We start from the raw sequence: 17,114 nt of genomic DNA, 5'->3' as shown, positions 1-17,114 counted from the left end.
CAGAGAAAATGTGAAAGAAGTAATTCGAGGCTTACTGGAAATAGACTTCAAATGTAGAGATTTTAATTTAGCTCCATACACAATTCTAATTACTGGGTTCTGTATGGTAAAAAAAAGTAGATGAAGTATTAGCTATATTTTCTGTTCTTGGTGAGTTCAATATTAATATCAATCCTACAAGTTGTGTACATTTGATTGATATTCTCTGTGAGGAAGGGAAGCTGGATGATGCAGTAAACATATTCCTCTACACCCTAGAAAAAAGTTTCATGTTGAGGCCAAGAATTTATAACAAGCTCCTCAAATGTCTCCTTCTTTCGATAGATAAAAAGGACTATGTTATTGATCTTGTTGACAGGATGCAGTCCCATGGATACTGTTTGAATTCACATCAGTATGACAAAGCAATGTACGTTATTCGATGGCTAAGGAGAAGGAGGAGCAATAAAATGCAGTATTTTGAATGATTGGATAACTCCGACTATTCAAGATTGATATTATTCTTTATTTCGCTCCTCATTGATACCCTGTTAAGGGAGAATGGTTATGAATCGGGTGGCTTGCTACACTTTCAGGATGAACCAAAGATACTGTATAGTACTTATGTATATGCTGAAAGTTGTCTTAACTTTCCAGAGTTATGGTGGAATAATTTTAGGGATCATTTGTCTCTTCACCCTAAGAGATTTATTTGTCTCATCATTTGGAATTTTAATTTGACATGACTTTCATTTCGAAGTCAAGCACTCAATCTAGTGGCAGTTCCCAATTGTACAACGGGAGTAGCAGGGAATGTAGACCCCCTTAATTCATTAGACAAATGAACCGGGCCACCTTGGGCAACAATCTTGTCACAGTATGCAACTAATGCTGGATCCATCTGTGAGATCATCCCATGCACCTGACAAATGTAAAGAGGAGAAAAAAAGAAGCAAGGTGAGTCCACAACTGAACATTTATAGACACTGGTCATCAGCACAAAAGCTCCAGCTCAAAACTAATCATAAAAGGAAGTTCATTTATATCACATCACGGAGCTGACAAGCTCTACTCACAATCCGAGCACCGTTGTAATCCTCTCCATTGTAAACCTGTGGGAAAAATAAAAAGGATCAATTTCAGATAATAAAGCACTCTCAATCATTTTCAACTATGTTACATCACAAGAATGGACATTGGATAGGACCCAGCCAAGTTAAAGGCCACAGGATGCATACCTTTGCATTGGAAACAATAAGATCAATGTCCTGTAGGAATGTAGAACGTGTAATATACCAGCCATTATCAACACGCTGTAACATGGTTACCATGTCCATCGAGTTCTGGATAATTGAGTGATAGTTAGGAGCATCTTCGTCTGAGACTGGATAATGGAAGAGATTATATCGCTTGTCATATAATATCCTGCCACAGAAACAGAAGAGACAAAATTAGAGCGCCAGAGAGAGAAGCTTTATGTGTTCAATTAAATATGACAATGGCTCAAGTGAAGCCAAGAATTCATGAATTTAGAACATATTAGTTGCACTTGTCTTACTTGCAATGCTTATTCGTCACATACTCACATCAGTTATATCAATTTAAAACAATTTATAGATATTTTGGTTGGTGTATTTTAGATAGCATTCAGAGCTTGGTTACTAAAACAAAACCCATTAAGGACTTTAGGATCATTATGCAACAATGTCGTTAGAAGTTTAAGACATCAATCAAACCAAGAATAGGCCAAAAGCTTAAGAAAAAAATGTTTTGAGAATTGCATAGACCTAGTAACAAATCTAGCATACTGAAGCATCCACAAGTACGTTAACCTAAGAATCGTTTAGGAGTCATGTAATTTGTTTACTTAAAGGAATCACACAAGCTAGTGTTAACCAAAACTTCACCAATCATATTCTTGTCACTCCTTTTCAAGACATAAGCATGAGCCCACAAATCCAAAGACAAAGCACCCAATCCAGCACAGGAACTAATCACACTTTGCATGGTGTAACCGTCAGGATCATGAATCCTCTGCATCTCACAGAACATTCTCAATGCAGTGTCATACTCACCAGCACTTGCATAAGAGTCAATCATGATGTTCTATGAAATCTCACTTCTTTCGGACATTTCTCGAACACCTTGTGTGCCGAGTCTAGAAACCCACAAGTTGCATAAAAATGAATCAAACTGTTACAAATATGAGTATCCAATTCAAACCCAAGTTTCAATACATGAGCATTCACCTATTTTCCTTCAGAAATAGAGAACAAGTAAGCACATGCCTTTAATACAAAAGGGTATGTGTAATTATCAGGAATAACCGCTGCACTTTGTTGTTCTCGTTCTATCATTAATATTGCTTTGTAAAGTTCCATGAACTTGTGTTTTTGGTATGCGATTCTAGCATAGGCTCTTATGAGTGTGTTCCACGTGAAGAAAAAAGGAACATAGATAGCGCCAGCGACGATGGAACAGAACTGCGTGATGGAAAAAGAAGGCGAGCCCGGCGACGATGGAACCGAGCTGCACGACAGTGCTTTCAAAGCTGAAACAGTAGCTGCACGATGGTGGAACAGAACTGCACGGTGGCTTCGAAGCTCGTTTCGGCGACGGCGGCGGGAGATGGACGGAGGTGAGGGAGTGAGATCGATGACGGAGAGAAGAAGGAGGAGCTCGAGGGTGATGGGAGGGATGGGTTCGCGTTTAGCCGTTGTGTGGAGCTAAGGTTGCTGGGTTGGGTAATTGGCTAGGGCATCCCAGCAGATAGGAAGAGGAGAGAAGAAGATGAAGAAGACGGAAACTTTCAGAAGCGTGAACGAGAAGGTTTCTGAACCAAGATGAAGAACAATTTTAATTATTTGTTTTTTTAACATGATTAACACAGATGAAGAACAATTTTGATTTTTTATTTTTTTAATATGTTTTTGTTTTATTGCTTCAATTATTTGAAATTATAAACTTAGGATTAATTAAATTTTAAAATAGTCACAAAAAAATAAGTCACCAAAAAAATTAAATTTTAAAAGTTGATTAATTTAAAAGGATAATTTTGTCTAATCAAATAAAAAAAGAATATTTAAGTTTTTTTATAAAATTAAATAAATAAATATTTTTTATTTTTATTTAATTAAAAAGGTGTTTTAGTAAAAGTGGTGATATATTATATATTTAAAAAAAATTAAATGCTAATATGAAAAATAAATTTCACATATCTTATTATTATTTGTCTATATTTTAAACGTATTGGTACATATAAATTTATCATCGTAATGTAACAAACACCGTAAAATTATATAATACAAAGTGTTGATATGCGGCAGGTCATTAGGAATTTTATGATGACGTGGTGGGACCTAATCCGCTGCTCAAAATTGACTGCCGTAATAAGATATACCGTTGGTTACATTACCACACCAACGTCATATTTGAAACGTGTATTAATTTAATTTAATCGAAAAGAGAGACACAAATTCATAAATTATTTTTAATATAGAAATATAAATGAAATTTTAGTTGAATATTAATATTTAAAATATATAATAATATTGTAAATATGTAAAAGATATATTTTGTCTATTTGTCAAAATATTAATACATGTTTAACATGTATTTTACATGTTATCATAATAATAATACATGTCTAATATGTATCTTGTATATTGTCAGAATATTAATAGGTGTCCAACACGTATTTTATATATTGATTCTTCACATACAAAATTTATCTACATATAATTATATTAAATAATTTTATTTTTGACAAAATCATCAATATTTTTTTATATAAAAAATAAATTAGCCACACAAATTTATCTTTATTTTTATCTTTTAAATTTAGTGTAATTAAATATTGAGTTTATTTTTAAATTTTAGTTTAACATATAAAAATAGTTTTTTTTCTTTATTTTAGATTGAGATTTAATTTTTTTTATTATCTATGAATATCGTATAATTTTTCTTTGAATGAAATGCTATCTTTCATAAAAAAAAATTAAATCTTTGTAATTTAAAAATTTATAATTAAGTTTTTATATGAGATTAAAATTTTTAATTAATTTTATTTTAACTATTTTTTTGTTAAAAACACATTCATTAATTTTTTTTAATTTTTGTTTTTTTGTTTGATATATAATAAATTATCAAATATTTTTTAGAGTTAATATTTTAGGATTATTATATTTTTATTTATGAAACATAATCATTAATAAGGATTTAGTTATAAATTTTTATTTAATATAAAAATCTAATTATAAATTTTTAAAATATAAAGATTTAATTAAAAATTTGATAAAATTATAGATATTAACAGAATAACTAAATGACTTAATCAGTAAATGTAAAAGAGTAAGCTATCAGAATAAAATCCCAAAATTTACATCGCTAATAAAAATAACCTCAAAATATGTTAACGACAAATTAGTCATCGAATAATCTAAAAATGTGACAAATAGAACAAGATATTAAATATATATTGAAACAAAAACCTTTAGAGATTATGATGAAATTTCTTGCAAATATCACTAGAAAAATAAATTTTTTTATCTTTAAAATTTTGTAATTTTACGTCAACTGATTTTTTAAAATTTTTTAGAAATATAAAAAAGAAAAATTTAGAGATTAAATTTTGCTCTAAATTTTATTACACCTTTTAAAAAATATTTATTCAAATAATAGCACAAAAAATTGAATTAAATGAATAAGTCGCTTACTAAATATGAAAATTTTTTTGTCACTCATAAAAAAAATTATTAGTTTTTTTTCATATTTTTAAATTATTTAAAAATTGTTTTGTCAATAACATCTTTTAAAAAAAATTATCAATGTCTAAATTTTTTAGGTACTAAATTGCTATTTAACACTTTCTACAAAATACAAAGAATACTACTTAAAATTAAAAAATATACATCAAATTTAGTCTTAATTTTTTTTAAGATAAAGACGCCTGAATGCATGATCATCAATCTATGAAGGTAAGCTTTTTGTAAATGGGGCTTTTTTCACCAACTAGCTTTTGTGATTTGTACTAATTCTTGCAAACTTTTGACCATCTTTATTGACAATCAACTTATATACAAGTACAGTACAATAATTAATGAAAAAATAATCAACTTATTTTAAATTGTAGTTAATTTATTAGTCTATTTAAATAAATATTAAAAATTTAAATTTTATTTTATATATGCAGTAATTTATTAATGAATAACAAAATTTTAAATAATACTAAAAAAAAAGAAGAAGAAATTGCAAACTATTTTCCGCCCAACTAATGAGTGATTACTGATGACAAACTATGTAATTTCATCCTTCTTGTTATTTGAAATTATTTTTAAGGTTGGATGCCATAGAAAAATATAAATAATTAAAAAAAAGAAAAAAAACAAGCGATAAGAAAGTGAAAATAAAATTTTAGAGTAGACAATTTGTTTAATAAAATTAAAAAAAATCAGCATATACACAAAATAAGTTCGAATGGCAATTTTCTCACCTTTACTATCATGTTAAGGAAACATTATTCTAAATTAAAGTAATGGTAGCAATAGTCATGCATGCATATAGGAAAGGTGATAAAAAGCATATGGAGCACATATAATATAATGACACTTTATCTTTCAAAAAGAAAAAAAAAATTCGTAAAAGAGACTTATGGTAATTTAATTTGTGTATGCGTATACGCGCTTTGTGGGTTTTTAATTAGAAAATAATATATATATTCTACTTATTGTGCTTGGTTATGATTTTTGAACTTACGACATTGATATTGATCGGTCCATGACAACAGTGACACACTGACACGTATATAAGAATTTTGGTCTCGTTATGAAATGTCTTAAAGATCCTTTTTAAGTATATTATTATAAATAAACAAAAATATTTAAATAGTAAATATAATTTTTTTAATATTTAATTTTGATATATTAATTTATAAAATATTTTATACAATCATCTAATTACTTTTGCTTTTTGAATACTATTTATATAATTAATATAAAAGTTATTATTTTTATTAAAATAATATTATAAAATTATATATATTTTACATTGATAATATATCAAAATTAAATTCTTATAATAATTAAAGAGTAAAGTATTATTTTTGTCTCCAAAGTTGTCCCTAACGTTTAAATCATCCTATTTAAATCCCTAACGTTTTAAAATTGGCTCAATGTTGTCCTGCCGTTAGAAATCTGTTAACAGAATTGACAGAGGAACAAAATTGAGACGATTTTAAAACGTTAGGGTCGTAAATAGGACAAAAACATTAGCGACAAAAAAGATACATAGAAATAAATTTTAATTTTATCCTTCAATAATCTCAATATTTTACGGTACATGTAACACCCCAACTTTTGACACGTCATTACCAATGTCAAATGTTTAGGTGTTACTCGTCGTGAGAGCCTACTTAGCTCTAGACTCAAATTTGAAACAAATTTTAATAAAAGCCTTTATCGGTTTAATCGTGAATAAACTATTATTCGTGGATTAGCGTTAGTTGCTCGCAAGGTTAGTTTCTTTAAAGTTATGATGTAGAAAAACACAAAATAATAGATAATAACGTATATAAATATATATACAAATATAAAAATATACACATGAGTTAAGTTTAACGATACGTGCCATCTATCAAAAGCCGAGTATCACACCATGTTATATGTACAGATACAAAAGAAGAAGTCAGTCCCAACCCTCACACGAGTTTCCTAAACTGGAACAACCGAACTACTAAGATGTCCTACCCCTCTAAAAGTACTACAAAAGCAAGGGAAAAGTAATACTAAGATCACCCAAAATAGTAAAAAATTCAGCTAGATCGATCTCCGGAATGGTCTTCAACTAAAGTGAATACGTATGACATGCCGGGATCGAAACATGGGCGATGTACCGAATCCCGAAACTCAACTGACCCGTCCGCTGAACCCATCTGGGGAAGGGGAAAAAGAAAGGAAAGAAGGGTGAGAACCTAGAGTTCTCAGCAAAGAAAAAGGGGAACCTAGAGTCTTTGACTCTAAGTTGTCGTGAAACAGAAAAAGAACAAGCACAGAGACTCAAGGCACAAATATACATATAACAAGTAGATAGCATAGATAAGCAGGAAATAGCAATGATTAATTCACAAGAAATATATATGCGCAAACAAGATGATGCATGCCTGTTCTTAGTGCTAGCCATGAACTCATGCGTCAGTTGTCCACCCGCAACCCGACGTTACCCGGAGTGAACCCCGAATATGGTCCCTTTACTGTGTCAATTAAACACCTTGCCATTACGGTTACCCGTGTCAATTAGGCCTCATTATAATAACAGTTCAATGTGTATCACAGTAAAGAACAGTGCTATCAATTAGGCGAACATTCCCGCATTAACAATCTCAAGCTATCCATTAGGTTGGCACTTTAGCATTAGCAGTTCGGCACAAGGCCCATTCAATATAATTCTCAACTTTTATTTCGTTTCTTGTTTCTTATTCTTTTTTTTTCTTTATATCTCAATATCATTGCTTTTAACTTTAACCCTTCCTAGGGCAACTCACATCTCTTTTCATTTCCTAAGCATGTTCAATCTATAACCTTCTTGTGTTGTAAATACTTATGCACGACCTATTTTTCTTGATAAGGTAACTCTAGAGATCCTAATCTTCAATTTAAGTTAGGCTTTGCTGAACTTGGATTAGAATTTAATTTTTTACAAGATTTAGAATTCTGCTACTGCATTTACAAAATTTCAGAAAAACAAACAACAGTAGTATTTTTTATAAATTTCACAATAATTCCAATTCTAATCCGTTGCTTCTATATTTTGGTGGGATTATAGTCAACATTCCCAATTTTAAAAGCCCACTTCATTTGAGTAATTAATTATCAATTGGAAGAGGTGTCCTATGTTTATGAATCAGTTCAGAATTTCTAGCAAACAACCCATCTTCCAAATGACTTATCTAAGTCTACAAAATATTTATGGACCTGAAACTTGTTCTCACTTAAAATAGACTAATAAATCTTTAAACTATTTAGGGAGCAACTCAAAATTCCATTTAAATCAAAAGTTATAGCGTTTGAAAGTCGGTACTGTAGAACCAGATAACCAGAAAATTCTATAGCAACCACTAAACTTCAAAAATTCATATCTTCCAAACCGCTTGGCCAAATTTTCTGAAATTTTTAGGCATATTCAAAACACACTAAAGTTTTACAAAAATTATGCACAATGTATTTCCAACAACCTCATATACCAAATCTCATATTCAAGCCTAGAATTCATCTAAAATCATACTTTTACCTTTCTTTTGACTAACTAAAGTTGCTAATATAGTCAGCATAGCTCTAAGAGGTTACACTCATTAATTTACCCCTTTTTACAAATACACATTCGTTACCTAAATTTATTTTTTGTATTTTTATCAAACATACAATTTGTATAACCCAACCATCATTCAAACACATACTAGAGCCTCATTTATCATCAATCAAGCATATAATAATTTATCTACTCTCATCACAGGTACAGCCACAAAAATAGTAGTCTAGTTGTCCTAATCCTTACTTGGTGATGTTGAAAATTGATATGTCTTTCTCCTAAGCTCACTTTCTCAGCTACAACACCTCCTTAAACTGGGCGATTTGGTAGTTCAGAGAGGTTAGGAAAAATGTCATTGAGCTACACAAATTGAAAGAAAAGATAAGGTTGGGCTGTTGGGTAATGGTGAAAACCGAATTGAACAGAGGGAAAAGAATCGAAGCTAGCTTACCTATTGAAGAGTTTCAAAACCGCAAGGATTGATAGAGAAATGTGAGAGCTACCTTGTTTCAAGCTCCTAGGGAAGTCGAAAGGGTTGGAGAAGGTTGCATGCAAACCGTGCTCTCTGTTGGGGTTACCTTCGATCTTCTCTCCTTCTCCCTACTTTGAATCAGATTACTTGTGTTGTGAGCAATTGAATAAGGGAAGGATGGGATAGGTGTAAGCTGATATTAAAGGTGGCAAAACGGGTCGAGCTCGTCGGACCGATCCGCTAAACCCACTAAAAAGGTGGGTCGGGCTAGGATTTAGAGTCCGCCAAATTAAAAAAACAACCAAATTGGCGGGTTTTGGCGGGTCGGATCGGGCCGATCTGCCAGGCCGAAATTTTTTGCGACTTATTTTTTAAAATAAAGATGATTCTATTGACAAATATTATTTTGAACAACTTTATTGAAGTTAAAAATTAAAAAAAATGAAAAAATTATATTATAATTTCACTATTTTTCATTTGTATTTGATTTTTTAATTATTATTTTTTGGTTAATTTTATTGAATTTTTTTTAAATAAAGAGTCAAGCGGGCTAGCCCGCCGATATGTCAATCCGCCATAAAGTGGGGTGGGCTAGCATTTTGAACCCATTTTAGTTGGCAGAGTGGGCCGGTCCGCCCCGTTTATGGGGCGAGGCAGATTGGGGCGGGCCGGCCCGCTTTGCCACCCCTATATATATTTTGTAGCTCTTGTAGGAGGATAGAGTAATACCTGTACCCAGCACTAATGACTGAGCATACACTAACTAATTAACTAAGTGGTGTAACTATGGTTTGAGGGTGATGTCCGTGGGAATTAAAGGAATGAGAGGGTAGGTTTCTTTTCTTTTTATTCTTAGTCATGGTTAACATTGATGGGTTGAAGTGAACTAATGATTTAATTTAAGGTTTTATACAAGGATAGTTAAAGCCTTAATTTGGCATAATATATAGCAAGGAGATTTTGGTTTGACAACAATAATTGTGATCATGTATTAATTGATTGACGATGTATCTAGGGTTGTTTTTTTACTATTTTATCACTTAATGAATTTAATAAATTAACAAGATGTGGCTAATCTTGAAAGAAAAAATTAACTATAGTGGTAATTAATTAATTACCCAAAACTTATTATTTGGAAAAGCTAAAAAGTTTTAGCGCCACGGATTATAGTTTTAACTTACTGTTTATGCCGCATATATGTTTAAACCTATGCGTGTCGGCAAACGTCATGAGGAATGAGAAATATCAGGCCTCATAGGGTAGGATGGTTACATTCTACCCCCCCTAAAAAAATTTTGCCCTCAAAATGTCGTTACCTCGAGTGTGGGGATCGGTTTCGGTAGTATTTCCCGCATCCAAAACAAACACCCTTCCTTCCTGTTGTTGTCCAGGAGAACCAAATTCAGGCTTTCGTCATATGTATTCTTTGGCTATATGTCTGGACTTTCTGCAATTATAGCAAACCCCAAACTTCAACAAACAGGGCTTGCCTTCATGATTCTTTCCACACACGGCGCATATTAATTTTGGTTAGGTCGATTGGGGTGGTTTACCTAGGTCTGGCTGTCGAGTTACCTTGAAGTTTCTTCCTTGAGGGGCGAGGTTACGATGGAAGTCCCTTGATGAAAGGTTCTTTTGGTTAGCTCGAGCTGCCACCAGCTTCCTTATGCATTCTTCCGTCAGTTGGCTCTTGTTAACTAATTCTGTAAAATTCTGGATTTCTATTGGACCCACATGAGCTAACAGTTCTTCCCTAAGTCCTCCTTCGAACTTGATGCACTTCCATTTTTCATATGCAGCTGGCGCTCCTTGACAAACGTTTGAGAACCGGCATAACTCTTCAAACTTGCGAGTGTACTTAGTGACTGTCATGTTTCCCTGTTTCAACTGATGCAACTCAAATTTTTTAGCGATGTGAAAATACTGAGGAAAATACTTATAAAATTCAGCTGAAAATTCCTCCCAGGAGATGTCAGTATCTTCTCTTTCTAGTAGTTGGAGTATTCCCTGCCACCAATGCTGCGCGTCATTCCTCAACATGTAAGCAACAAATTCTACTCGCTGTCCTTCAGGGCTTGTTGGGCTCACATTGCTCGTCCTATTTCTTTAAACCAGTCATCAACTCGTGTAGCACTAGTGTCCCCATGGAATTGAGGTGGATTTATCTTCAAGAAAGTGGCTAAAGTCATGGGCTGGTTATCGTTACGTCCACCTTCGCCTTCGTCGCCATTTTCATTTCCATGTCTAGGCTCATGGCTATTTTCAGCTCCATTCTAACGATCAAGACGTTCAGCTGCTCGGTTAGTAGTAGCTACTGATTCACGTACAGCAGCGGCCATAGCGTTTACGAATTCAAGAATAGGCGCTGCATCAGGGAAAGTTCCCTCACTTATTCCTCCCAGTCGAGGGCATCCTCGCCTATTCGCAGCCATTTGAGTCCTATCAATGCCCAATAATTAATATTAAGGTGATCAATCTTAATATATCAAAATTAAGTATTAATATTACTACAATGGATGTTCACAGACCTTCATGCAGAATATATTACAAAAATATCCTAACTGCATGGTATAAAAGATTCAGAGTATGAAAGAAAGCATAGACAGTCCGTCCCAAGACTCAAAGGACAAACTGCTCTGATACCAACTTGTAACACCCTAACTTTTCACACGTCATGACCAATGCCAAATGTTCAGGTGTTACTCGTTGTGAGGGCCTACTTAGATCTAGACTCAAATTTGAAACAAATTTTAATAAAAGCCTTTATCGGTTTAATCGTGAATAAACTATTATTCGTGGATTAGCGTTAGTTGCTCGCAAGGTTAGTTTCTTTAAAGTTATGATGTAGGAAAACACAAAATAGTAGATAATAACATATATAAACATATATACAAATATACAAATATACACATGAGCTAAGTTTAACGATACGTGCCGTCTATCAAAAGCCGAGTTTCACCAAGTTATATGTACAGATACAAAAGAAGAAGTCAGTCCCAACCCTCACACGGGTTTCCTAAATTGGAACAAAACTACTAAGATGTCATACCCCTCTAAAAGTACTACAAAAGTGAGGGGAAAGTAATACTAAGATCACCAAAAAGAGTAAAAAAGTCAGCTAGGTCGATCTCCAGAATGGTCCTCAGCTAGAGTGAATACGTACGACATGCCGGGGTCGAAACATGGGCGATGTACCGAAACCCGAAACTCAACTGACCCGTCTGCCGAACCCATCTGAGGAAGGGAAAAAAGAAAGGAAAGAAGGGTGAGAACCTAGAGTTCTCAGCAAGGAAAAAGAGAAACCTAGGGTCTTTGACTCTAAGTTGTCGTGAAACAGAAAAAAAGCAAGCACAGAGACTCAAGGCACAAATATACATATAACAAGTAGATAGCATAAATAAGCAGGAAATAGCAGTGATTAATTCACAAGAAATACATATGCGCAAACAAGATGATGCATGTCAGTTCCTAGTGTCAGCCATGAGCTCATGCGTCGGTTGTCCACCCGCAACCCGACGTTACTCAGAGTGAACCCCGAATATGGTCCCTTTACTGTGTCAATTAAACACCTTGGCATCATGGTTACCCGTGTCAATTAGGCCTCATTATAATAACAGTTCAATGTGTCTCACATTAAAGAACAATGCTATCAATTAGGCGAACATTCCCGCATTAGCAATCTCAAGCTATCCATTAGGCGGGCACTTTCGCATTAGCAGTTCGGCACAAGGCCCATTCAATATAATTCTCAACTTTTATTTCATTCCTTGTTCCTCATTCTTCTTTCTTCTCTTTATCTCTCAATTTATTGTTTTTAACTTTAACCATTCCTAGGGCAACTTACCTCCCTTTTCATTTCCTTAAGCATGTTCAATCTAAAATCTTCTTGTATTGTAAATACTTATGCATGACCTATTTTTCTTGGTAAGGTAACTTTAGAGATATTGATCTTCAATTTAAATTAGGTTTTACTGAATTTGGATTAGAATTGAATTTTTTACAAGATTTAGAATTCTGCTACTACATTTACAAAACTTCAAAAAAACAAACAGCAGCAGTATTTTTTATAAGTTCCACAATAATTCCAATTCTAATCCGTTGCTTCTAAATTTTGGTGGAATTACAGTTAACATTCCCAAGTTAAAAAACCCACAAATTTCAGGTTCATATCACTTCATTTGAATAATTAATTATCAATTGGAAGAGGTGCCCTGTGTTTATGAATTAGTTCAGAATTTCCAGCAAACAATCCATCTTCCAAATGACTTATCTAAGTCTACAAAATAGATATGGACTTGAAACTTGTTCTCACTTAAAATAGACTGATAAATATTTAAAATCATTTTTGGAGCAACTCAAAATTTTGTTTAAATAAAAAGTTATAGCGTCTGGAAGTCGGTACTGTAAAACCAGAAAACTAGAAAATTCTCCAGCAACTACTAAACTTCAAAAATTCATATCTTCCAAATCGCTTGGCCAAATTTTCTAAAATTTTTATGGAATATTTAAAACACACTATAGTCTTACAGAAAAATATATTCATCTAAAATTTATGTCTAGACTACTCCCAGAAAATCGTTCATTCTACTGCCAATTATAAAGATTTTGCAGAAATTCTGAAAAATGTATTTCCAACAACCTCATATACCAAATCTCATGTTCAAGCCTAGAATTCATCTAAAACCATACTTTTACCTTTCTTTTGACTAACTAAAGTTGCTAGCATGGTCAGCATAGCTCTAAGAAGTTACACTCATTAATTTACCCCTTTTTACAAACACACATTCATAACCCAAATTCACTTTTTTGCATTTTTGTCAAACATACAATTCATATAACCTAACCATCATTCAAACACATACTAGAGCCTCATTTATCATCAATCAAGCATATAATATTTTATCTATTCTCATCACAGGTACAGCTATAAAAATAGTAGTCTAATTGTCCTAAGCCTTACTTGGTGATGTCGAAAATTGATATGTCTTGCTCCTAAGCTCACTTTCTTAGCTACAAAACCTCCTTAAACTAGGCAGTTTGCTGGTTCAGAGAGGTTTGATAAAATGCCATTGAGCTACACAAATTGAAAGAAAAGATAAGGTTGGGTTGTTGGGTAATGGTGAAAATCGAATTGAATAGAGGGGAAGGAATCGAAGCTAGCTCACCTAGTGAAGAGTTTCAAAACAGCAAGGATTGATAGAGAAAGGTGAGAGCTACCTTGTTTCAAGCTCCTAGGAAAGTCGAAAGGGTTGGAGATGGTTGCATGCAAACTGTGCTCTCTGTTGGGGTTGCCTTCGATCTTCTCTCCTTCTCCCTTCTTTGAATCAGGTTACTTGTGTTGTGAGAAATTGAATAAGGGAAGGATGGGATAGGTGTAAGCTGATATATATGTTTTGTAGCTCTTGTAGAAGGATAGAGTAATACCTGTATCCAGCACTAATGACTAAGCATACATTAACTATTTAACTAAGTGGTGTAACTATGGTTTGAGGGTGATGTCCATGAGAATTGAAAGAAGGAGAGGGTAGATTTCTTTTATTTTTATTCTTAGCCATAGTTAACATTGATGGGTTGAAGTGAACTAATGATTTAATTTAGGGTTAATTTACGATTTTATACAAGGATAGTTAAAACCTTAATTTGGCTTAACATATAGCAAGGAGATTTTGGTTTGACAATAAAAATTGTGATCATGTATTAATCGATTGACGATGTATTTAGAGTTGTTTCTTTACTAATTTATCACTTAATGAATTTAATAAATTTACAAGATGTGACTAGTCTTAAAATAAAAAATTAACTATAGCAGTGATTAATTAATTAACCAAAATTTATTGTTTGGAAAAGTTAAAAAACTTTAGCGCCACGGATTATAGTTTTAACTTACTACCTATGCCACATATATGTTTAAACCTAGGTGTGTCGGCAAACGTAATGAGGAATAAGAAATCTCAGGCCTTATGGGATAGAGTAGTTACTATACATAGTTATTCAATTACTTTTTAATCACATCTAAGTAAATTACACTTAATCACATTACTTTCATTCTAAATAAATTTATTTTCTATAATTTTACTTTAAAAATTTTTACTCTTAAACATTAAAGAATTTCGATACATTAGAGACAAAAGGTATAATTTATACTTTATTGTATATGTATAATTTTTTTCTTTTTCGCAAGTTTATGTACTAGTCATTTTACAAACATTTCAAATTGGGTAAAAATCTAAGAGTATAAATGTAAAATTATAAAAAATAAATTTATTTAGAATAAATGTAATGTGATTAAGTTTAATTTACTTAGATGTGGTTAAGAAATAATTGAATAATTATGTACCGTAAAAAATTGATATTATTGAAGGATAAAATTAAAATTTATTTTTATGTATCGTTTTTGTCCTCAACATTTTCGTCCTATTTAAGTTCCTAATGTTTTAAAATCGTCTCAATTTCGTCTCGCCGTTAATACTATTAACAGATCCCTAATAACAAGACAACATTGAGACAATTTTAAAACGTTAAGAATTTAAATAGAACGATTTAAATGTTAGGGACAATTTTGTGGCTTACCCTAAACATTAAAGACAAAAATAATATTTTATTCTAAATTAAAACTTTTTTAACCAGTACTTGTAGGGCATCTTTTACATCTAAATACTAAGCTTTCCTTAGTTAAAAGAATTTCTAAAATTAACGCAGCTCTTTTAATATTTGAAAATATTTTTAATTTTAAGAATATAAAAAATTATGATTTTAATTTTAGTAACACATAAAAATTATATAACCATCGTCCACGTAATAATAGTCATGTGATAATGTAATCGTCATTAAGTAGCTACTAATAATTTTTTTTTAATTTAATTTTCTCTCTCTCTACAAATCTATCAGGTTTTATGTTGGACCATATGATTCATGGCTCAGCCGAAAGTGGAGATATCCTCAAACAATACAATGGGCTAGAAGCCCATGTTTTGATTCATACATTGTACGGTCTTCTTACCTAGCAATTTGCTTAAAAGTTGACCAAAAAAAAAAAAAGAAAAATGACAAATAAGTCCCTAATCTTTTGTCTCGCGAATATTTTTGTTCCTGATTATTAAAAAATATTTTTAAGTCCCTGACCTTCACAAAACTTGGACGGATCAGTTCCTCCTTCTAAATGCCTCCGTCAAGGATTGATCCGTCCAAATACCTCCGTCAGGAACTGATCCGTCCAAGTTTTGTGAAGGTCAGGAATTTAAAAGTATTTTTCAATAATCAAGGACGAAAATGTCCGCGGGACAAAATGTCAATGACCTATTTGTCTTTTTCTCAAAAAAAAAAACGCAATTTGTTTAAGCAAAAATCTTCAGGTTTATAATATATACTATTGAAATTTTTTGATAACTTTATAATTAACATATTTAACAATTAGATACTACTTGAGGGAAAAATCCGGTGTATATGAATTATTTTTTTTTGAAAGAAGAGATTTTAATTCAACAAACTTGGCCTAAAATATTGAAAGAGGCTAGATTACAAATTTGTAATGGAGTCTCTTTCAATCACACTAAATATAGTTTGGTAAGAGTTAATTTGACTAATGTATGTGAAAAGTTTGATAATAAATAGCTTAGTTATAATACATACATCTATGAAGGAGTTAAGAGAAATAATAACGAACTAAACACGTTAGTGGGAAAAATAATAAAAAGAAGTTACATGCATATTTTTAATAAAGGAAAAGAATAAGTATATATTTATATATAGGTTGTGTATCTTCTACCCGCAGCTGTAGTGGCCAGGGGTGGTTACTGGCTACCAGCTGAACCAACTAATAAATAAGGTAGTATTTGAAAGAGAAAGAGAGACCGTAAAACTGAGATAGAGAGATAGAGACTGAAATAAATTTTAGTATTGTATTTGGTGTAAAATAGAAAATAGAGACTGAAATAAGAATAAAATTCTAATTTTATACAAAAGGTAAAATTAGAATTAATTAATTAAAATAAAGATAATTTAGATATAAAATGTTATTAAAATTTTAGTCTCTGTTTTTAAAAATTTCAATCCTATGTATTTCCACTTTTGAAAATACTGAAATATTGAAATTTTAAGAATAAAGACTGAAATTTTAATATCAATCTCTAAACTAACAAACATAATATTAAATTTTAGTCTCACAATCTCTATCCCAATATCTTAAAATAAACACTACCTAAAGAATACGGGTAGGTTTGGTTGGGGTCATTAAATTTTCATTTGAGATAATAAAAGTATGATTATTTATCTAATGACCACAAAACCACAAAACCTTAACTTAAGTATACCTCATCATTCATCCATTATGTACTAACATTTGTTTGTTTTTTCATGTTTTCTA

General features: G+C 31.9%; 1 protein-coding gene across 4 annotated transcripts; it reads right to left on the bottom strand.

Annotated features, from left to right (window-relative positions):
- Positions 1-325: 325 nt before the first annotated feature.
- On the bottom strand, positions 326-2,807 carry LOC107483046 (ATPase family AAA domain-containing protein At1g05910-like). Of its 4 annotated transcripts, none has more exons than XR_008008320.1 (4): positions 2,229-2,807; positions 1,887-2,137; positions 1,218-1,404; positions 326-1,091 (listed from the first exon to the last, which is right to left on the bottom strand). XR_008008320.1 is itself a non-coding variant. In XM_052260379.1 (4 exons), the coding sequence occupies exons 2-4, from the start codon at positions 1,314-1,316 to the stop codon at positions 740-742; spliced, it is 327 nt and encodes a 108-aa protein (XP_052116339.1). In that variant the 5' UTR covers positions 1,317-1,404; positions 1,887-2,807; the 3' UTR covers positions 326-739. The 4 variants fall into 4 exon arrangements, 3 of the variants coding, with proteins under 3 accessions (XP_052116339.1, XP_052116341.1, XP_052116340.1); XM_052260379.1 differs by having other exon boundaries at positions 326-902; positions 1,027-1,091; positions 1,887-2,807; XM_052260381.1 differs by having other exon boundaries at positions 326-901; positions 1,056-1,091; positions 1,887-2,807.
- Between the last annotated feature and the right edge of the window lie 14,307 nt (positions 2,808-17,114).

This window comes from Arachis duranensis, chromosome 4 (genome assembly GCF_000817695.3).
Source record: "Arachis duranensis cultivar V14167 chromosome 4, aradu.V14167.gnm2.J7QH, whole genome shotgun sequence".
Classification (NCBI taxonomy): Eukaryota; Viridiplantae; Streptophyta; class Magnoliopsida; order Fabales; family Fabaceae; genus Arachis; species Arachis duranensis.
Note: the sequence above shows the minus strand (reverse complement) of the source record. Positions and strands in the feature narration are given on the sequence as shown.

What these genes read in the sequence shown, in the direction of transcription:
- LOC107483046 (XM_052260379.1), bottom strand. Translation starts at nt 1,316, where the DNA reads ATGGACATGGTAACCATGTTACAGCGTGTTGATAATGGCTGGTATATT. An exon ending in TTATTGTTTCCAATGCAAAG is followed by an intron (nt 1,092 to 1,217) that starts GTATGCATCCTG and finishes TTTTTCCCACAG; the next exon opens with GTTTACAATGGAGAGGATTA. An exon ending in GCTTGTCAGCTCCGTGATGT is followed by an intron (nt 903 to 1,026) that starts GATATAAATGAA and finishes TTACATTTGTCA; the next exon opens with GGTGCATGGGATGATCTCAC.